Raw genomic sequence first — 23,508 nt, 5'->3', positions numbered from 1 at the left:
CCGGAATGAGCATTTCAGCACTTCTTGTTTTCTCGTCTCTAGTTTTTGGGTTAATGCCTGAAACAGTCAGTAAAAACCTCACTGATGAAAGTCTGAAGCTTCTGTGTGTCTTGAAAACAGCTGTTTGTTGAGCAACATACAGCCATGGCTTTATAGCGCGTTCTGGATGATGTTAGCTTATAGCCACCGAATCCAGTCTGACGAATCAATAACAAGATTTAGAGCTAACAAACTAAATAAAACAAGTATTAGTAGGTACTTGTTGCTAGGTAATCCACAATGATAGCAAACTGGTTGTAATTAAAAGTATGGGTCACGATTCTCATGTTATGTCACGTTTTTAGTTTTTATGTCTAGGTTTGGGTTTATTTTGCTGTTCGGTTCTCCGGGGCCCTTTCTCATTTCTCTAACTCCCCTCCTCGACTCCCCTCCTCGACTCCTATCCTCGATACTTAGTCCCGCCCACAGGAGATGCGAGCCGAGGAGGGGAACCGAGGAGAGAGGAGGGGAAGCAGCAGGCGGTTAGAGAAATGAGAACTCCTCTCCTCTGAGCGGTCATTTTAAAGAGACGTCCATTAATGATGACAGGAGGCAGCAGCCCTCTGTCTGATGGACAGATGTGTTCATGATGACTTATATATTTACTTTGATTCATTCACAGTGCGGTATCATGAGACAATAACAGGCTACAGATGCGGACACACACCCGTCTGTCCGCTGCATCTACGCACTGTACAACACACACACCTCCTACACACTGTACCACACACACGCACCTACACACTGTACACACACACACGCACCTACACACTGTACCACACACACCTACCGCTAACAGCCGTTGTGTATTTTATTGTGAAGACTAAATGGTTTTAGAAAAATATGGACTCTTTGTTTGTAGATATCTACTAAACTAAAGCAAATACAGAAAGTAGGCCTGTTATACTGAGTGATATATATTATACACACTGCTCTGCTTTCTGCACGGACCTCACAGCTGTTCTCTCTGGAAAGCAGTTAATAAAATAATATCCAGGGGATGCATGCAGAGCTGTCATTGGCTGAGATAAGTCCGGCCGTGTGTCACGATTCTTTGAAACATCTCTGTTCCCGGAAATGCATCCACGAAGCAGCCGTGGAGGACCGTGGAGGACCCATCAGTGTATCCTCGGTTAGAGCTCCTCCAGAGAGCCTCCTCGACGCTCGGTCCTCGGAGTGCATTTAGAGAAATGAGATGTCCTTCAACATGGCGCGCTAAAATTCATTTCCGGGTCACTACCGGAGGACCGAGGAGTCGAGGAGGGGATTTGATGAAATGAGAAAGGGCCCCTGTCTCCCTTGTGTACTGTCTGGTCCCTCTCTGCGTTCTTCCTCCCTGTCGTTAGTCTAGTTGTCTGATTGTGTTCACCTGTTGCCCTCGTGTTTCTCCTCCCCCGCCCGGCTGTTTCTCGTCTCGTGATTACCCCTCCCTGTATTTAGTCTCTTCCTGTGTTCAGTGTTGGTTCGAGTTTTATTCATATCCTTGAAATAAAGCTGTTATCAGTTTACTCTGCATCTGGGTCCTGCCTGCTTCACTCTACCGTAACAGTATGCTGCACAAAAACGTTGACTTTAATTATGTGTTAACATATTTCACACAACTCTATTAGGTTAGCTGAAAGCAATAATAGTAAGTTGAGCCTGATATTTTGTATTTAAACCTAATATAATTGCTTTCAACTAACCTAATACAGTTGTCTGAAATCTGTTGACATAATTCATTTAATTAAAGTCAGTGTTTCATTTTCTTCAATGTGAATAATGAACAATATGACGCCTCATGCCTTGTTAATGTCACACGTCGTTTTTATACATATTTGTGATGCGTATATTTTTGATCTTGGCACTTCTGCAACTTCCTTCCCTTCCCTAACTGTTGCTGTTCAACTAAAGTCTCTGCTGTATGCAGCTCTTGGCTCTTGGAGCTCGCCAAACTAATATTTTGTGCCGGAGTTGAACCAATTTTCGCCGCCGAGAGCGAGCGCTGCTTCAGTGGAAACATGAACAACTTGTTTGCAATTGGGCAACCGGCTGGACAAGAGGTAACAGAAGTATGTTTGGAGGTTTTTGCAGGGTGTGAGATTGGTGTGAGATTGGTGTGAGATTGGTGTGATTATATATATATATATATAACACATTTGACAGATGAAGGATACAGGACCTTGCTGGGCAGATTTGGAGGAGTGTGAAGGGCGAGGGACTTGATCACACTCTCCACTCTCTGCTTCTGCTCCTCTGTGAGCGGAGGCTGCAGGACGCTCCTCAGGGTCTGGGGAGGAAGAAGAAGAGGGAGAATAAAGGGATTACAAATTAAAGGAGAGTGGAGAAATGTATATAAAGAGCACAAGGTGTAATGACAAGATTGGCGTTTTTATTCTAACAAACATATTACTATAAGAATCTGCAATTATATTTAAAACATGTCGGATATCTTACCAATACATTTCTCTTGTGCTGTTATGTCACATTTCTAATATTTGTGTTGTATGTTCTCTTGCTTATTTATTGAACATGTCAGAAAAAGCCAGGCTGTGAGTGTGAGTGTGTGCTCAGGCTGAGTTCCTCGCTGTCTTGCAGACCCCACGCAGCAACCAGGAAACGACACCAGTAACAGCTCACACTGTCCGCTCCTCGAGCCTCAAAGGGCGGAGCAGCGAGCGCCGCAACGTCCCGCCAACACGGCACCCAGACCCCACGCAGCATTCTCATCGGTTTGTCATTACTGGTGTCATTTTCTGGTTGCTAACAAACACCATGGTAACACATAATCACTGATGTTCCGCTGTAACCGTGGTGGACTCATCAGAACAGAGTGGGCGAGCTGACCAATCAGAGCACAGTGGGCTCACAGGGAGGAGGGGGGAGCTCCAACAAGACGTGTAGGACAGAGAGTGAATACACATACTTTACAGAGATGCTGTGAGAAACCAATGTGAGTTTGGAACATTGAACAATGTAAATCTATTCTAGTCGACCTCAACAATGGAATTATGATCAGTAGAAATGGACATGGGACCTTTAAGAAATACATTCTCAAATAGTCTCTGTTACGTTCAACAGGGGCAAGAGGAAGCTTCAAAACACGTTTCTAGTCCTGCCCCCTCTAGCGTATTGCTCATAAATGAAGAGTAGAAAACGATTTAAGAAAAATAAATAAAAGCGAAACACTCATAAAGTATATTTGAGTGCCTATAGTTAAAAAACTATTTGATCTGTTAATGATTAAAGATCATAATTTATTCAACTGTTTATATTCCTGTAGGTAAAAACGTCTTTTAAAGAGCATGCAGTAAAGGTTAATGAAGGGAGATGAAAGATATAATCATAGCCATAGAAGCCCGGCTCCGCATCTTAGAAAGTAACTCAGCTACAGTAAAGCCCATGTTAGCCAGTGCGGACCGGCAAAAGGAAGCTCCTCTTAGCCGTCCCCCGGCAACTCCCGAGCAGCAGGGAGGCTGGGTGACTGTTCAGAAGGGGCATAACGCGAAACCCGCAGGTCCCCACCAACCCGTTCACGTATCTAACAGATATTCCCCACTCAGCGAGACACCCGCTGAGAAGCCAACTCTGGTTATTGGTAGCTCTATTATGAGACACGTGAATTTAGAGACCGAAGCCTCCACAGTCACATGCATTCCGGGGGCCAGAGCGGGCGACGTTGAGGCGCATCTTAAACTGCTGGCTAAAAATAAACATAAATACGGTAGGATTGTTATTCACGTCGGTGGTAATGATGTTCGTTTACGCCAATCAGAATGCACCAAACTTAATGTGGAGTCGGTGTGTAGTTATGCTAAAACAATGTCGGACACCGTAATCTTCTCTGGTCCCCTCCCCAATCTGATCAATGATGACATGTATAGCCGCATGTCATCATTTCAGCGCTGGTTGTCTTGGTGGTGCCCAGCAAACAATGTGGGCTTCGTAAATAATTGGACAGCCACCTGGGGAAAACCTGGTCTGATTAAGAGAGACGGCATTCACCCTACTTTGAAAGGTGCAGATCTCATTTCGGCAAACATTTCAGGGCTTTGTGGACGTAATCCATGACAAACTGGAGTTGAGACCAGGAGGCAGAGTCACAGTCTTACACGCTTCTCTGCGTTCTCTCCTAGGCAGTCACCCATAGGAATCCCGAACCCAATAAAATACCCAATATTAGCGGTGTGTGTGTCTGCCCAAGGACAATTTAAGGTAAAACCTAATAGAGGTGTCATACATAATAACCTAATAAAAGTAAATGTAACAACTACTACAGTGCAACAAAACAGGAAGATTAAATGTGGTCTCTTAAACATAAGATCTCTAGCATCTAAAGCAATATTGGTAAATGATTTAATATCAGATTATAAAATTGATATATGCTGTCTCACTGAAACTTGGTTGAGACATGAAGAATATGTCAGCATAAATGAGGCCACTCCACCCAGCCCCTGTCAACACTCATATTGCTCGAGGCACGGGCCGAGGAGGTGGAGTTGCAGCAATCTTTGACTCAAGTTTACTTATCAATACTAAACCAAAATTAAATTATACCTCCTTTGAAAACCTCGTTTTTAGTCTTACGCATCCGACCTGGAAAACTTTGCAGCCAATCTTATTTGTTACAGTGTACGTGCACCAGGTCCTTATTCAGAATTCTTATCAGAATTCTCTGAGTTTTATCAACTTTGGTTCTTAAAACAGACAAAGTAATTATCGTAGGTGACTTTAATATTCATGTTGACGATGATAAAAATAGCCTTACTGTTGCATTTAACTCTATATTAGATTATGTTGGTTTCTGTCAGAGTGTAAATAAACAAACCCACTGTTATAATCACACTCTCGACCTTGTTCTGACTTATGGTATTGAAATTGAGCAACTATTAGTCGAACCGCATAATCCTGCTTTATCCGACCATTTCTTAGTAACTTTTGAAGTACTGTTACTAGACTACAAAGCATTAGTCAAAAGCTCTTGCAGCAGAAACCTATCTGTTAGTGCTATAGCCACATTTAAGGAAGAGATTCCACCAATACTTAACTCGATAGCATGTCTGCATGTAGGGAGGAAACTTATACAAAAGGTACACCAACCCAAATTGATCATGTTGTTGATAGTGCTATAGATGCGCTGCGAATAAAATTAGACTCTGTTGCTCCTTTGAAAAAGAAGAAAATAAAACAACATAGATTAGCTCCATGGCATAATGCCGAAACCCGCAAAATAAAGCAAAAGTCTAGACAACTTGAAAGATATGGCATTCCACTAAACTTGAAGAATCTCGTTTAATTTGGCATATTACTCTCAATGAATATAAGAAAGCACTGCGTAAAGCGAGAGCAGCCTACTACTCTTCATTAATAGATGAGAATAAGAATAATGCAAGATTTCTTTTCAGCACTGTAGCCAGGCTGACAGAGAGCCACAGCTCGATTGAGCCTTCTATTCCCATAGCACTCAGTAGTAATGATTTTATGTGCTTTTTTAACGATAAAATTGTTACTCTAAGAAACAAAATTAATGACCTCTTGCCTTCGACCAGTATAGTGTTATCAACAGCTCCCGGAATCGTAAGTTCTAATATTACACTAGATAGTAAACTAGAATGCTTTTCAGCCATTAACCTTGAACAATTACATTCAATGATTCTCTCTTCTAAACATCAACGTGCATGTTAGACCCAATTCCAACTAAGCTGTTGAAGGAAGTTTTTCCATTAATTAGCACTTCTTTATTAAATATTATGAATATGTCTTTATTATCAGGCTATGTTCCACAATCATTCAAAGTAGCAGTGATAAAACCGCTTCTTAAAAAGCACAACCTCGATCCAGAGGTTTTAGCCAACTATAGACCTATTTCTAATCTTCCGTTCCTCTCAAAAATTCTTGAGAAAGCGGTCGCAAAACAGTTGTGTGATTACTTAAAAAACAATGATTTATTTGAAGATTTTCAGTCTGGCTTTAGAACACATCATAGCACAGAGACAGCTCTGGTTAAAGTCACAAATGATATTCTAATAGCCTCAGACAAGGGACTTGTCTCTATTCTTGTTTTGCTCGATCTTAGTGCTGCATTTGATACTATCGACCATGACATCCTATTGCAAAGACTAGAGCACTTAGTTGGCATACAGGGAACTGCTTTAGGCTGGTTTAGGTCCTATCTATCTGAACGCTCTCAGTTTGTACGTGTTAACGATGAATCTTCCACGCAAACCAAAGTTAGCTATGGAGTGCCACAGGGCTCAGTGCTCGGACCTATTTTGTTCACATTATATATGCTTCCGTTAGGCAATATTATAAGGAATCATTCTGTAAGCTTTCATTGTTATGCGGATGATACTCAACTATATTTATCAATCAAGCCTGATGAAATTAATCATCTAAATAAAATTCAAGACTGCCTTAAGGACTTAAAAACGTGGATGACCTTAAACTCTTTGATGTTAAACACGACCAAAACTGAAGTTATTGTACTTGGCCCGAAGAATCTACGAAACAAATTATCTAAAGANNCTGCAATACTTAAATCCTATCCAGACATCCTAATTATGAACATTATAGTTACGTTTTCAGCTTTGTTAAAGTGCTGATGGGTATCCAGTACTTCATGTCTTTAATGGGACACAAAGGTTCCCCTGGATAACAACGAGGGAAAGAAGAAGAGCTGAGGTTTGAGGTTTGAGGAAATTATCAGTGGATTAATACTTCTGTGGATAATTTCTTTTTTCATGTGGTGCATTAATCACAGTCAGCCTTTTCACTGCTCTCTTTGTTACTGAGCTCAAAGCCAACTCTGTAATAAATGGCTCCATTAATGGCGGCTTTCACCTTGACCGCCGCTATCGCTCTAAAGTTGTACAACTCTAATAAAACACAAAAATGCCAGAGGCAAGTTTTAGGTTGTATTTTGTCCTTTAGGAGGTCAGGGATTCTTAAAGTGGAGAAAAGGCACTCTGCCAACGAGGCTGCGGGAAGTTTCAAGATGTATTTAAAGGTAACCTACTAAGAAAATCCACTACTCCGTGTCTCTTCTACATCAACATGTGTCCCTCTTCCTCATGTCTCTTCTACATCAACATGTGTCCCTCTTCTTCATGTCTCTTCTACATCAACATGTGTCCCCTCTTCTTCATGTCTCTTCTACATCAACATGTGTCTCCTCTTCTTCATGTCTCTTCTACATCAACATGTGTCTCCTCTCTTCATGTCTCTTCTACATCAACATGTGTCCCCTCTTCTTCATGTCTCTTACATCAACATGTGTCCCTCTTCTTCATGGTCTCTTCTACATCAACACGTGTCCCCTCTTCTCCATGTCTCTTCTACATCAACATGTGTCCCCTCTTCTCCATGTCTCTTCTACATCAACATGTGTCCCCTCTTCTCCATGTCTCTTCTACATCAACATGTGTCCCCTCTTCTTCACGTCTCTTCTACATCAACATGTGTCCCCTCTTCTTCATGTCTCTTCTACATCAACATGTGTCCCCTCTTCTTCATGTCTCTTCTACATCAACATGTGTCCCCTCTTCTCCATGTCTCTTCTACATCAACATGTGTCCCCTCTTCTTCATGTCTCTTCTACATCAACATGTGTCCCCTCTTCTTCATGTCTCTTCTACATCAACATGTGTCACTTTGGAAACAGGGCTGAAACAGAGGGGATTAGGGTAATGCTGCAATGATCTGTTTGGTGTTTCAGCCAATCAGAAACAGGCTCTGTGTATATCTGAGGACCTGTAAGTAAACAGTATAATAGGGGACCTTTAAGATGAAAGATTTGTAGCAATTCATGAACAACGAAACAGATCAGACTCAGAAATGGGTTTATTGCCAGCTTCACACGTACATAAGGAGTTCGACTTGGTGTCGCGCTGCACTGCATACGTACACATTTAAAACAAAAACGATTCCAGCCAGATTCATGGCTTGTTGAGTTTTGGAGTTTACTGGAAAACTTCGGATTTCACTGTGAAGTCAGAAAGACAGATGGAGACGCCTCCAACTCGCCTGAGGACAAAGGTTCAGGAGCCATGAAGCAGATGTGTGTGTGTGTGTGTGTGTGTGAAAGTCAACAATGGGACACAATTACTGGACATAAAATACACAGTTTCCACACATTCATGTAAATATATCCAACATGTATATATGACCCAACATGTATATATTAGGGATGCCAGCGATTATTCGATTATTCGCTACAGTCTCCATAATCGAATATTATTTTTAAAAATCATTTTATTTATATATATATTTTTTTTATTTATGTTTTTGAGGCGGGCAGCGGGGGACGGTCGAATAATCAATTATTATTCGCCAGGGCTGCCGAATAATCGATTTTGATCATGGTCAGTTTCTGGAAACCCTAGTATATATGTTCATCTGAATTAATCTCTTATTTCAAAGTCTTTTATCATGTGTATCTTTGATTGTGTTAATCTGGGCGGTCCTGTTTTCCCTTCTAACCCTGTTGCTGTTAAACATTTCCCCACGGGGATTAATAAAGGTCCATCTTGTCTTATTAAACAGTAATAATCATTATTTTGTATCGAGGTATTAATTAAATCGCTGCCGATATTGCCATGTCGCATTAATAGAAAAATAAATACACCCCAAGCTTCAAAACGAGGCAAAAATACAAATGAGAAAAGCCTGAAAAGTCCCCAGCGAGGCTCGAGCTTCTGCCGACTTGTTACGTTTTATTTATTCACTATAAACGTGACAAGGCAATATTGTGTTTATGTGAAAGTCGCCATTAAAGCCGAGCGCTGAGTGTGTGAGAGTCAATCAGCACGACAGATGCACTTAGCCCCGCGGTGGAGACCGACTGAAATACAGTAACGACCCCGTGTTGCACTACACACGTTCGAGGAGGAGATTAAGTTGAAGGCACGGCGCAGACATTCAATACTTGGCTGGGAAATCAATGAAGATGCTCTGCTGAGGTTTGAAGTGCAGAATGTGAATCCATCAGGTGTGTGTGCAGCGAGTCAAATGCATACGGACTGCTTCTGCGCCGAGAGGAGGAACCAGTTTACTTTCCAGTGACCACGAGAGGATCAACGTCATGAGGGCAACATTTCCCTCACAACAACAACAACAACAACAACAACAAAAGAGGGGTGCAGGAAAGAGTTAGCATTTCAGCACTTCTGGGGCCTCTACTACGAAGCTGGTTCAACCTAACCTGGATATGTTTGAGTTAGCCGGTTGGCCAAAACATACGCGCTCTCGCTAAACTGTACTACGACGCTGGTTATCAAGTGGATCGCTCAAGCCAGCCGTGTCCTATCTAGTTAGGTGCGCGTTCACATGAAAGGGGGGGTATCTGGAGCATTCGACCAATCACAAACATGGAGAAGCATACTGACAGCGCAGCGTCATACTTCCTGAATGAAAAGTGAACTTTAATATTAGACATATGAAGAAGTTAAACTTTAAACATCCATGACTTAAACACTTGATCCAGGATCAAAGCCACAGAGCTGCAGCTGCAAGGTGAACACAGCTGGTAACAGAACACGTGTTTGAATGCGTACATTAACAGGTTTATGATATCACTGCCCCGTCTAAAACACGATCTGACTTCAATTACATTTGTCTCGAGTGTTTCGTCAACTTATGTGTTGCTTAAAATAATACTTCTGCATACAGTATGTGACGCTGTGAGTGTTGCACGGCCAGATACGGCTCAGCTGACTCAGATAAGGAGATATATAATACATTATGATGTGATATGCCGCGGACTGTACTTAATGTACTCTGATCCGGTTACTTATGTTGTGTCCGATATGTAAGTAAGCTTTCTTAACGCTAATGTTATAATAGTCAGATTGCTCTGAAGATGGAGGTAATATTCTATTCATGTTCACGTTCACACAGTCGGTGATTTTTGCCGGCCGTCTTTCCTGCAACGGCAGCTTTTCTGTATTTCCTCTGAGTCTATCCTGTAATATGACTTGATCGCTTTAAACTCCGCACACTGAGCTCTGATTGGTCAGCAGGCGGTGCTTTCACTGAGTTGAGCTCTTAGCCTGCAACCTAACCTGGTCCCGACCAGGTTAGCCGCTAAGCATAAGTTACCATGGAGATCTAGCCCGCTAAAAAGAGAACCAGCTTCGTAGGACCGGAAAGCCGGAGTTTCCCCTGAATTTAGCCGGCTAAGCGAAAATCCTGCTTCGTAGTATACCCCCCTGGTTTCCTCGTCTCTCATGCGGCTTTCACTCCAGCGCTTTCCCTCTCTAGCTCCGAGCGGGAGCTTTTCTGGTTCAGCTCCGGTTTCCCTCTTCTGCTCCCGCTCTGTTCACACCGCCCAGAGCTGCCGCTGCTGCGTCATGACGCCACCGTTTACGTGCCTGCTTCATCAAATCCAAACCGCGCGGAAATCCCTCACATCGACAACAACAACAATGGCCGATTGTATTGAAGCGCTGTTCGCTTTGGTTATCCTCTTACGCAACGACATGGAAGGCATCGGGCGACTTTACAAGGGACGACTTTACTTGGAACTTTACAAACATCACATGCGAAATGCAAGACTTCTTCTCTGCCCCCGCCTCGACGTAAGTGACGCCGCCTCTTAGCTCTGAAGCTCTTGCCTCTAGACCGACCATTTTTTGGAGCTGGAAGTGAACCGGATTCCGGAGCTAAGAGGCGGCGCCTCTGCGGTGTGAACAGGAAAACCCGGTACTTTTCAACGCGTTGGTGTGAAAGGGGCATCAGTGAAGGTTTTTCAACTACCTTTCGGTTAGCTGCATGAAATTAAGAGATTTTAAAATGTTGTTCTTTGACATAAAACAGGTCAGTAAATATATACATACAAATACAAAAATTTAAAGACATTCCTGTTTGGGTAACCGGTGTGCTTGATTTTATTCTATGCTTTGGTGCTTTTACGACTTCTTAACGCGTGGCTTTGTGGTCATTTATCATTGTATGACTCCTATGATGTTTTATTGTTTTGTCAAGCACTTTGTCTGTGAAAAGCGCTTTATAAATAAACTTTACGTACTGCTTCTGCACTGAGAGGAACCAGTTAGGAACCGGTTTACTTTTCCAGTGACCACAAGAGGAGCAACGTCATGATGTCAACGTTTGTGTCGTGAACTCTCCTCACAATAACAACAAAAGAGGGGTGCAGGAATGAGTCCTAAAACCCCGGAATGAGCATTTCAGCACTTCTTGTTTTCTCGTCTCTAGTTTTTGGGTTAATGCCTGAAACAGTCAGTAAAAACCTCACTGATGAAAGTCTGAAGCTTCTGTGTGTCTTGAAAACAGCTGTTTGTTGAGCAACATACAGCCATGGCTTTATAGCGCGTTCTGGATGATGTTAGCTTATAGCCACCGAATCCAGTCTGACGAATCAATAACAAGATTTAGAGCTAACAAACTAAATAAAACAAGTATTAGTAGGTACTTGTTGCTAGGTAATCCACAATGATAGCAAACTGGTTGTAATTAAAAGTATGGGTCACGATTCTCATGTTATGTCACGTTTTTAGTTTTTATGTCTAGGTTTGGGTTTATTTTGCTGTTCGGTTCTCCGGGCCCTTTCTCATTTCTCTAACTCCCCTCCTCGACTCCCCTCCTCGACTCCTATCCTCGATACTTAGTCCCGCCCACAGGAGATGCGAGCCGAGGAGGGGAACCGAGGAGAGAGGAGGGGAAGCAGCAGGCGGTTAGAGAAATGAGAACTCCTCTCCTCTGAGCGGTCATTTTAAAGAGACGTCCATTAATGATGACAGGAGGCAGCAGCCCTCTGTCTGATGGACAGATGTGTTCATGATGACTTATATATTTACTTTGATTCATTCACAGTGCGGTATCATGAGACAATAACAGGCTACAGATGCGGACACACACCCGTCTGTCCGCTGCATCTACGCACTGTACAACACACACACCTCCTACACACTGTACCACACACACGCACCTACACACTGTACCACACACACGCACCTACACACTGTACCACACACACCTACCGCTAACAGCCGTTGTGTATTTTATTGTGAAGAACTAAATGGTTTTAGAAAAATATGGACTCTTTGTTTGTAGATATCTACTAAACTAAAGCAAATACAGAAAGTAGGCCTGTTATACTGAGTGATATATATTATACACACTGCTCTGCTTTCTGCACGGACCTCACAGCTGTTCTCTCTGGAAAGCAGTTAATAAAATAATATCCAGGGGATGCATGCAGAGCTGTCATTGGCTGAGATAAGTCCGGCCGTGTGTCACGATTCTTTGAAACATCTCTGTTCCCGGAAATGCATCCACGAAGCAGCCGTGGAGGACCGTGGAGGACCCATCAGTGTATCCTCGGTTAGAGCTCCTCCAGAGAGCCTCCTCGACGCTCGGTCCTCGGAGTGCATTTAGAGAAATGAGATGTCCTTCAACATGGCGCGCTAAAATTCATTTCCGGGTCACTACCGGAGGACCGAGGAGTCGAGGAGGGGATTTGATGAAATGAGAAAGGGCCCCTGTCTCCCTTGTGTACTGTCTGGTCCCTCTCTGCGTTCTTCCTCCCTGTCGTTAGTCTAGTTGTCTGATTGTGTTCACCTGTTGCCCTCGTGTTTCTCCTCCCCCGCCCGGCTGTTTCTCGTCTCGTGATTACCCCTCCCTGTATTTAGTCTCTTCCTGTGTTCAGTGTTGGTTCGAGTTTTATTCATATCCTTGAAATAAAGCTGTTATCAGTTTACTCTGCTCTGGGTCCTGCCTGCTTCACTCTACCGTAACAGTATGCTGCACAAAAACGTTGACTTTAATTATGTGTTAACATATTTCACACAACTCTATTAGGTTAGCTGAAAGCAATAATAGTAAGTTGAGCCTGATATTTTGTATTTAAACCTAATATAATTGCTTTCAACTAACCTAATACAGTTGTCTGAAATCTGTTGACATAATTCATTTAATTAAAGTCAGTGTTTCATTTTCTTCAATGTGAATAATGAACAATATGACGCCTCATGCCTTGTTAATGTCACACGTCGTTTTTATACATATTTGTGATGCGTATATTTTTGATCTTGGCACTTCTGCAACTTCCTTCCCTTCCCTAACTGTTGCTGTTCAACTAAAGTCTCTGCTGTATGCAGCTCTTGGCTCTTGGAGCTCGCCAAACTAATATTTTGTGCCGGAGTTGAACCAATTTTCGCCGCCGAGAGCGAGCGCTGCTTCAGTGGAAACATGAACAACTTGTTTGCAATTGGGCAACCGGCTGGACAAGAGGTAACAGAAGTATGTTTGGAGGTTTTTGCAGGGTGTGAGATTGGTGTGAGATTGGTGTGAGATTGGTGTGATTATATATATATATATATAACACATTTGACAGATGAAGGATACAGGACCTTGCTGGGCAGATTTGGAGGAGTGTGAAGGGCGAGGGACTTGATCACACTCTCCACTCTCTGCTTCTGCTCCTCTGTGAGCGGAGGCTGCAGGACGCTCCTCAGGGTCTGGGGAGGAAGAAGAAGAGGGAGAATAAAGGGATTACAAATTAAAGGAGAGTGGAGAAATGTATATAAAGAGCACAAGGTGTAATGACAAGATTGGCGTTTTTATTCTAACAAACATATTACTATAAGAATCTGCAATTATATTTAAAACATGTCGGATATCTTACCAATACATTTCTCTTGTGCTGTTATGTCACATTTCTAATATTTGTGTTGTATGTTCTCTTGCTTATTTATTGAACATGTCAGAAAAAGCCAGGCTGTGAGTGTGAGTGTGTGCTCAGGCTGAGTTCCTCGCTGTCTTGCAGACCCCACGCAGCAACCAGGAAACGACACCAGTAACAGCTCACACTGTCCGCTCCTCGAGCCTCAAAGGGCGGAGCAGCGAGCGCCGCAACGTCCCGCCAACACGGCACCCAGACCCCACACAGCATTCTCATCGGTTTGTCATTACTGGTGTCATTTTCTGGTTGCTAACAAACACCATGGTAACACATAATCACTGATGTTCCGCTGTAACCGTGGTGGACTCATCAGAACAGAGTGGGCGAGCTGACCAATCAGAGCACAGTGGGCTCACAGGGAGGAGGGGGGAGCTCCAACAAGACGTGTAGGACAGAGAGTGAATACACATACTTTACAGAGATGCTGTGAGAAACCAATGTGAGTTTGGAACATTGAACAATGTAAATCTATTCTAGTCGACCTCAACAATGGAATTATGATCAGTAGAAATGGACATGGGACCTTTAAGAAATACATTCTCAAATAGTCTCTGTTACGTTCAACAGGGGCAAGAGGAAGCTTCAAAACACGTTTCTAGTCCTGCCCCCTCTAGCGTATTGCTCATAAATGAAGAGTAGAAAACGATTTAAGAAAAATAAATAAAAGCGAAACACTCATAAAGTATATTTGAGTGCCTATAGTTAAAAAACTATTTGATCTGTTAATGATTAAAGATCATAATTTATTCAACTGTTTATATTCCTGTAGGTAAAAACGTCTTTTAAAGAGCATGCAGTAAAGGTTAATGAAGGGAGATGAAAGATATAATCATAGCCATAGAAGCCCGGCTCCGCATCTTAGAAAGTAACTCAGCTACAGTAAAGCCCATGTTAGCCAGTGCGGACCGGCAAAAGGAAGCTCCTCTTAGCCGTCCCCCGGCAACTCCCGAGCAGCAGGGAGGCTGGGTGACTGTTCAGAAGGGGCATAACGCGAAACCCGCAGGTCCCCACCAACCCGTTCACGTATCTAACAGATATTCCCCACTCAGCGAGACACCCGCTGAGAAGCCAACTCTGGTTATTGGTAGCTCTATTATGAGACACGTGAATTTAGAGACCGAAGCCTCCACAGTCACATGCATTCCGGGGGCCAGAGCGGGCGACGTTGAGGCGCATCTTAAACTGCTGGCTAAAAATAAACATAAATACGGTAGGATTGTTATTCACGTCGGTGGTAATGATGTTCGTTTACGCCAATCAGAATGCACCAAACTTAATGTGGAGTCGGTGTGTAGTTATGCTAAAACAATGTCGGACACCGTAATCTTCTCTGGTCCCCTCCCCAATCTGATCAATGATGACATGTATAGCCGCATGTCATCATTTCAGCGCTGGTTGTCTTGGTGGTGCCCAGCAAACAATGTGGGCTTCGTAAATAATTGGACAGCCACCTGGGGAAAACCTGGTCTGATTAAGAGAGACGGCATTCACCCTACTTTGAAAGGTGCAGATCTCATTTCGGCAAACATTTCAGGGCTTTGTGGACGTAATCCATGACAAACTGGAGTTGAGACCAGGAGGCAGAGTCACAGTCTTACACGCTTCTCTGCGTTCTCTCCTAGGCAGTCACCCATAGGAATCCCGAACCCAATAAAATACCCAATATTAGCGGTGTGTGTGTCTGCCCAAGGACAATTTAAGGTAAAACCTAATAGAGGTGTCATACATAATAACCTAATAAAAGTAAATGTAACAACTACTACAGTGCAACAAAACAGGAAGATTAAATGTGGTCTCTTAAACATAAGATCTCTAGCATCTAAAGCAATATTGGTAAATGATTTAATATCAGATTATAAAATTGATATATGCTGTCTCACTGAAACTTGGTTGAGACATGAAGAATATGTCAGCATAAATGAGGCCACTCCACCCAGCCATGTCAACACTCATATTGCTCGAGGCACGGGCCGAGGAGGTGGAGTTGCAGCAATCTTTGACTCAAGTTTACTTATCAATACTAAACCAAAATTAAATTATACCTCCTTTGAAAACCTCGTTTTTAGTCTTACGCATCCGACCTGGAAAACTTTGCAGCCAATCTTATTTGTTACAGTGTACCGTGCACCAGGTCCTTATTCAGAATTCTTATCAGAATTCTCTGAGTTTTTATCAACTTTGGTTCTTAAAACAGACAAAGTAATTATCGTAGGTGACTTTAATATTCATGTTGACGATGATAAAAATAGCCTTACTGTTGCATTTAACTCTATATTAGATTATGTTGGTTTCTGTCAGAGTGTAAATAAACAAACCCACTGTTATAATCACACTCTCGACCTTGTTCTGACTTATGGTATTGAAATTGAGCAACTATTAGTCGAACCGCATAATCCTGCTTTATCCGACCATTTCTTAGTAACTTTTGAAGTACTGTTACTAGACTACAAAGCATTAGTCAAAAGCTCTTGCAGCAGAAACCTATCTGTTAGTGCTATAGCCACATTTAAGGAAGAGATTCCACCAATACTTAACTCGATAGCATGTCTGCATGTAGGGGAGGAAACTTATACAAAAGGTACACCAACCCAAATTGATCATGTTGTTGATAGTGCTATAGATGCGCTGCGAATAAAATTAGACTCTGTTGCTCCTTTGAAAAAGAAGAAAATAAAACAACATAGATTAGCTCCATGGCATAATGCCGAAACCCGCAAAATAAAGCAAAAGTCTAGACAACTTGAAAGGATATGGCATTCCACTAAACTTGAAGAATCTCGTTTAATTTGGCATATTACTCTCAATGAATATAAGAAAGCACTGCGTAAAGCGAGAGCAGCCTACTACTCTTCATTAATAGATGAGAATAAGAATAATGCAAGATTTCTTTTCAGCACTGTAGCCAGGCTGACAGAGAGCCACAGCTCGATTGAGCCTTCTATTCCCATAGCACTCAGTAGTAATGATTTTATGTGCTTTTTTAACGATAAAATTGTTACTCTAAGAAACAAAATTAATGACCTCTTGCCTTCGACCAGTATAGTGTTATCAACAGCTCCCGGAATCGTAAGTTCTAATATTACACTAGATAGTAAACTAGAATGCTTTTCAGCCATTAACCTTGAACAATTACATTCAATGATTCTCTCTTCTAAACCATCAACGTGCATGTTAGACCCAATTCCAACTAAGCTGTTGAAGGAAGTTTTTCCATTAATTAGCACTTCTTTATTAAATATTATGAATATGTCTTTATTATCAGGCTATGTTCCACAATCATTCAAAGTAGCAGTGATAAAACCGCTTCTTAAAAAGCACAACCTCGATCCAGAGGTTTTAGCCAACTATAGACCTATTTCTAATCTTCCGTTCCTCTCAAAAATTCTTGAGAAAGCGGTCGCAAAACAGTTGTGTGATTACTTAAAAAACAATGATTTATTTGAAGATTTTCAGTCTGGCTTTAGAACACATCATAGCACAGAGACAGCTCTGGTTAAAGTCACAAATGATATTCTAATAGCCTCAGACAAGGGACTTGTCTCTATTCTTGTTTTGCTCGATCTTAGTGCTGCATTTGATACTATCGACCATGACATCCTATTGCAAAGACTAGAGCACTTAGTTGGCATACAGGGAACTGCTTTAGGCTGGTTTAGGTCCTATCTATCTGAACGCTCTCAGTTTGTACGTGTTAACGATGAATCTTCCACGCAAACCAAAGTTAGCTATGGAGTGCCACAGGGCTCAGTGCTCGGACCTATTTTGTTCACATTATATATGCTTCCGTTAGGCAATAGTATAAGGAATCATTCTGTAAACTTTCATTGTTATGCGGATGATACTCAACTATATTTATCAATCAAGCCTGATGAAATTAATCATCTAAATAAAATTCAAGACTGCCTTAAGGACTTAAAAACGTGGATGACCTTAAACTTTTTGATGTTAAACACGACCAAAACTGAAGTTATTGTACTTGGCCCGAAGAATCTACGAAACAAATTATCTAAAGACATACTAACTATGGATGGCATTCATTTGGCCTCCAGTGAGACTGTAAGGAATCTTGGTGTTATATTTGATCAGGATTGATCCTTTAACGCCCACATAAAATCAATTTCAAGGACCGCCTACTTCCATCTACGTAACATTGCAAAGATCAGGCATATCTTGCCTCAAAACGATGCAGAGAAACTAGTCCATGCATTTGTTACTTATAGGCTGGATTATTGTAACTCTTTATTATCAGGGAGTACCAAGAAGTCAATCAAGTCGCTTCAGCAGATTCAAAATGCTGCGGCTCGTGTACTAACCAGAGTTAGGAAAAGGGACCACATTACTCCGGTTCTGGCTGCCTTACACTGGCTCCCTATAGAACACAGGATAGAATTTAAAATTCTTCTTCTTGCCTACAAAGCCCTTAATGGGCAGGCGCCATCTTACCTTAAAGAACTCATTATACCCTACTGTCCTACTAGGGCATTGCGTTCCAAGAATGCAGGGTTGTTGGTTGTTCCTAGAATCTCTAAAAGTACAATGGGAGCCAGAGCCTTTTCTTATCAAGCTCCACATTTGTGGAATCAGCTTCCAGTTTGTGTTCGGGCGGCAGACACCCTATCCGTTTTTAAGAGTGCGCTTAAGACCTTCCTTTTTGATAAAGCTTATAGTTAGGGCTGATTAGATTCAGCCCCTAGTTTTGCTGATATAGGCTTAGTTTGTCGGGGGACATCTTACTTCTTCCTTCTCTCTGTCTATACCCGTGTACACTCATGTTCCGATTAACCCAGCTTCCCCAAATGTCTTTCTTTTTGGTGTCTATATACGCTGGGATCCGGAGTCATGGATGATCCTGCGGTCCTGTGTCCTGGATCGCGAGCGCTGGATCTTGAGTCGTGGCTGTGGTCCTGGATCATAGGTCCTGGATGGATATCCTCGTGGATTCATCTTCCTATTATACACACATGCATTTCCAAACATTTGGACTACCTATGTTGCAAATGTATTATCTTTTCAATTTACACACGGCATCTATTGCACGTCTGTCCGTCCTGGGAGAGGGATCCCTCCTCTGTTGCTCTCCCTGAGGTTTCTCCCATTTTTCCCTTTAAACTGGGTTTTCTTTGGAAGTTTTTCCTTGTACGATGTGAGGGTCTAAGGACAGAGGGTGTCGTATTGTCATACTGATATTCTGTACACACTGTGAAGACCACTGAGACAAATGTAACATTTGTGATATTGGGCTATATAAATAAACATTGATTGATTGATATAACCGTGTCTGAATCACACGAACAAATCTCAAGGCCTTTTTTCCCTACATTGTAGATGACATTATATTTTTTGTTTATCTGTGTTGACCATAGACTGTATATATAAAGGTGTTGACACAAGATTTTCATCAGCATAACTACACTGTAGCTATGTTCGTATGACTAAATAAAGAACCTTGAACATTTCCTAAAACACTATATATTTGAAAGCACGCTCAGAGGGAGACGCACAGCTGTGATTTTGAGTGCTCAATAAGTAACTATTTATTTCAGCTGTCACAGAAGAAGTATAATCATATGAACACAGAACCGTTGTGAGCAGCTGAGTGTTGTTATTAAAGCAAATCTCTTGTTGTCTTCTTCATGATTGCTATAATCATCATTTTCTACGCCGCTGGGAGAGGAAATGATCTGAATCCTTAATTTCCAGAGAGGAATTGTGATGTTTGTATACAAAGGAGTGTTGCACAAAGATGTTTATATATGTGAGGAAGTTTTGAAGGCAAGGGAAGAAAAGGGGCGAAATAAAAGATGTTACGCAGCGTCCACACGGCGGCGTGCGTTGAAGCTTGCCGGCGGGCGTGTCTGAAACTCGACCAACAACCAATCACATGAATCTCCCGCCCCGGACACACAAGCAGGCGGTTTGATTGGCTAGAGCTTGTACTGGCATATGATTTGATTGGCTGACGCTTCCGTCGAAGCTTCAAAAGTTGAACATTGCTCAACTTTTGAAGCGAGCAAAGCGAAGCGACGCTCCCACAATGCAGTTCGGCAAAGCATGACGTCACCCCATTCAAAGTGAATGGGCAGAAGCGTTGAAGCTTCAACGCATGCCGCCGTGTGGACGGACCGTTAGCATCTCAAGGCGTCCCTCAACTAAAAGCCAATGAGATTCTTCCGTTGGATTTTGGAATATTGCAGGAAACAAGCTCTGTGGCGAACACACGTTTATGATACTTACACGTTTTGTTCAGCAGGATAATTTCCACATATTTGGAGAGACTACAAATATGTGTAGGAACTACAGCACGGTCACATGACTTTGTGTCACCACCGCTAAGCTAAAGGTGGCTAATGTTCAGCGTGATGACGTTTAGTCGTCTCATTTAGGGTTAATAGTCTCATTTAGACACTTGTTAGCAACCGCCGTTTTAATGACACATAAAAGATTCAGATACTCACCTGTGGGGTATTTAGTGACGTATTTTATGTCGTAGAATACAACGTTAAAATCTCTTCAGCTCGTGTTTACCACAGACCTCATCTTATCAAAACACATTCGAAAAACTTTGACTTTAAAAGTGCTAAAATGCTAACTTTTTGGTTTTTTTTAGAACTAATTTCTGCATTGCTTCTTTAAAACCAATTGTATAATAGTAAATGCAATCGCTAAAATTAAAAAGCTAACATTAGACTATAAAAGAACAACATCACAGTCACATGACTTCACCACCGCTAAGCTAAAGATACACTCACTTGTCGGCATCCGCTGTTTTTAAGACACATAGAAGCTTCAAGCATTCAGTGAAATTGATGGATCTTCCTATATAAGGGAGCGTTGCACTCAAAGCTAAAGCTGTATATATCTGGAAACATGAAGTGACTCAAGAGGATGATATTTTGAAGGAAGAGGAAGGTAAAGGAAAGGGCAGAATAAGTTGGAGGGGTGAGAGATAGGCAAAGGAATAACGGGGAGAAGCAGGAGAGGATTGGGAGGAGAAAGGTCAGTGCGTGGAGGACTGCGAGTCGGAAAGAGTGACGGATATCTGGGGGAAGATATTAGAAGTCTGTGAGCGGTACAAATTATAAAAAGGGACTCTCCCTCAAGACTGGCTCTGATCTGACGAGCTAACTCAGTATGCAGCGCGACTGCTAACACTGACTCTGGATCAGATAGATATATCATGTCTTCACACCCTTTATTGCAAAATGTAACGAAGTACAGCGTTTGAATACTTCATTTATCTTGGGGGGAAATGTGGTTTTGTTACTCTTTGATGATTCAGAAATGATGTTATAATCAAGTAAAAAATTGTGATTAAATGATTGATTGACACCACATATATGTACATAAACACAACATGTTAAATTAGAAATAAAAGGAAAAAAAAGTCCAATAAAATATGAAAAAATTAAGAAAAACTGCTTAAATATTTACAAATTAAATAAAAAATATTTCTGTTCTAAAAATGTGCGATAAATAACGAATAAATATAATAAAATTATGTATATAGCATATGTTATATGTAGCACTTCGAGATTTGTCTTGGCAGATGAGAAGCGCTATATAAATTAAATATATTATTATTATTATATAAACATTAGCAGTTCAAGTAAAAATGTGTAATACATACTGTTAGGGAATAATTTGCTTAGGTATTCAACCTTCGACCCAGTTCATCGTTGTCTCCACTCACTGTCTCCTTTCCCGTGGCATAGTTCTACGGCCTTGGGTATTGCTGCTGTCTCTCTTAAGGAGGAGCAGCTTGGGCGCATTGTTGTTGCCAGTCTGTGACCGAGCACAAGCTGCCATGAGGTAGTTTACTGTTCAGGGACGTAGGTTCCCTGGCGCATATACTTCTCTTTGGACGACAGCTCTAGTTAGATTCAGGGTCCATAATTGTTTGGTCTGCTGTGTCCACTCGTGACACACCACCTTGTCAATTCTTCGGCCGTAACTCCAAATAAACCGTCAGTGTTTGTCATCAAAGCTCCAGCTCTCCTCGTGCCTCTCTGAGTCCTGTTTCCAATTGCTTCAGAAGTTTCCCTCACACATATGAAATAACATTTTCGTATAAACCTTGGAAGTTTGAGTGAAAGTGTCGTAAAAATCCATTATAAATATGTATATAAATAACTGTTGATTGTTGAGTAATTAAGTATCTATAAGGATGTGATATCTGAGTACTTCTCCCACCACAGTTAACAGTTAATGTCATGACTCATGGGGAGGAAGCCAGATAGTGTTAGACACCAAATCTCTGACTAACGTGCATGCAGCGCTTCCGATCGTCCTGACACTTCACTTTCTTCCACGGCAGATCAACAGGACTCACGCACACGGTTCAGAGCGAGTGTGTGACGGATCGCAGCAGAGAGGATGACAGGAAGGAAAACTTATACTGTCTCGTGACCGTTAAGAGAAGAGTGTGACACACACACACACACACACACACACACACACACACACACACACACACACACACACACACACACACACACACACACACACACACACACACACACACACACACACGCCGGCTGCAGTTGGTGCCATTCTGTCACCGCTCTGATTCTGAGCCACTTTGCAGAATATTAAACGTGTTTCTGCTCCTATATGTGATGCCAACTTTGCGCTGAGCAATCTGATACCGTTTCTGTGTTTTATAACATCTCAGAGCAGATGGGGTTTTATGCGTTTCGCTGCGAAGGGCAACGACAAGGACAGAGTTCATCTTGTTTAACTTATGCTGAAACACAATATTCACAGGGATTTACAGCCAGTTCATAAACATTACAAATTATAGTATCGGCTCAGGATTTTAGTTTAATAAATCAGGTGTCCAGCACAAGATATTTAAAGAGTCCTCTCCTGCTGATGTAGTGTCCCTGTATGTAGTGTCCCTACTTTAAAGAGTCCTCTCCTGCAGATGTTCAGGTGTATATCAGTATGTAGTGTCTCTATTTTAAAGAGTCCTCTCCTGCAGATGTTCAGGTGTATATCAGTATGTAGTGTCTCTACTTTAAAGAGTCCTCTCCTGCTGATGTTCAGGTGTATATCAGTATGTAGTGTCTCTACTTTAAAGAGTCCTCTCCTGCTGATGTTCAGGTGTATATCAGTATGTAGTGTCTCTACTTTAAAGAGTCCTCTCCTGCAGATGTTCAGGTGTATATCAGTATGTAGTGTCTCTACTTTAAAGAGTCCTCTCCTGCTGATGTTCAGGTGTATATCAGTATGTAGTGTCCCTACTTTAAAGAGTCCTCTCCTGCTGATGTTCAGGTGTATATCAGTATGTAGTGTCTCTACTTTAAAGAGTCCTCTCCTGCTGATGTTCAGGTGTATATCAGTATGTAGTGTCTCTACTTTAAAGAGTCCTCTCCTGCTGATGTTCAGGTGCATATCAGTATGTAGTGTTTCTACTTTAAAGAGTCCTCTCCTGATGATGTTCAGGTGTATATCAGTATGCAGTGTCTCTACTTTAAAGAGTCCTCTCCTGCTGATGTTCAGGTGTATATCAGTACGCAGTGTCTCTACTTTAAAGAGTCCTCTCCTGCTGATGTTCAGGTGTATATCAGTACGTAGTGTCTCTACTTTAAAGAGTCCTCTCCTGCTGATGTTCAGGTGTATATCAGTATGTAGTGTCTCTACTTTAAAGAGTCCTCTCCTGCTGATGTTCAGGTGTATATCAGTATGTAGTGTCTCTACTTTAAAGAGTCCTCTCCTGCTGATCTTCAGGTGTATATCAGTATGTAGTGTCTCTACTTTAAAGAGTCCTCTCCTGCTGATGTTCAGGTGTA

General features: G+C 41.9%; 1 protein-coding gene across 1 annotated transcript in view; it reads right to left on the bottom strand.

Moving 5' to 3' along the window:
* Positions 1-7,858: 7,858 nt before the first annotated feature.
* Positions 7,859-23,508, bottom strand: part of LOC117451744 (meiosis inhibitor protein 1) — a 171,601-nt gene continuing 155,951 nt past the window's right edge. The window contains exons 32-33 of the mRNA XM_071203907.1: positions 13,381-13,493; positions 7,859-8,040 (exon numbers count right to left, since the gene is read on the bottom strand). Of these exons, the coding sequence (XP_071060008.1) occupies positions 7,977-8,040; positions 13,381-13,493 (177 nt within the window). The 3' untranslated portion in view covers positions 7,859-7,976. The remainder of the gene's footprint in view (positions 8,041-13,380; positions 13,494-23,508) is intronic.

Source organism: Pseudochaenichthys georgianus, chromosome 8 (genome assembly GCF_902827115.2).
Source record: "Pseudochaenichthys georgianus chromosome 8, fPseGeo1.2, whole genome shotgun sequence".
In the NCBI taxonomy this organism is placed as follows: Eukaryota; Metazoa; Chordata; class Actinopteri; order Perciformes; family Channichthyidae; genus Pseudochaenichthys; species Pseudochaenichthys georgianus.
The sequence above is the reverse complement of the archived record's forward strand: the minus strand, read 5'-3'. Positions and strand labels throughout refer to the sequence as shown.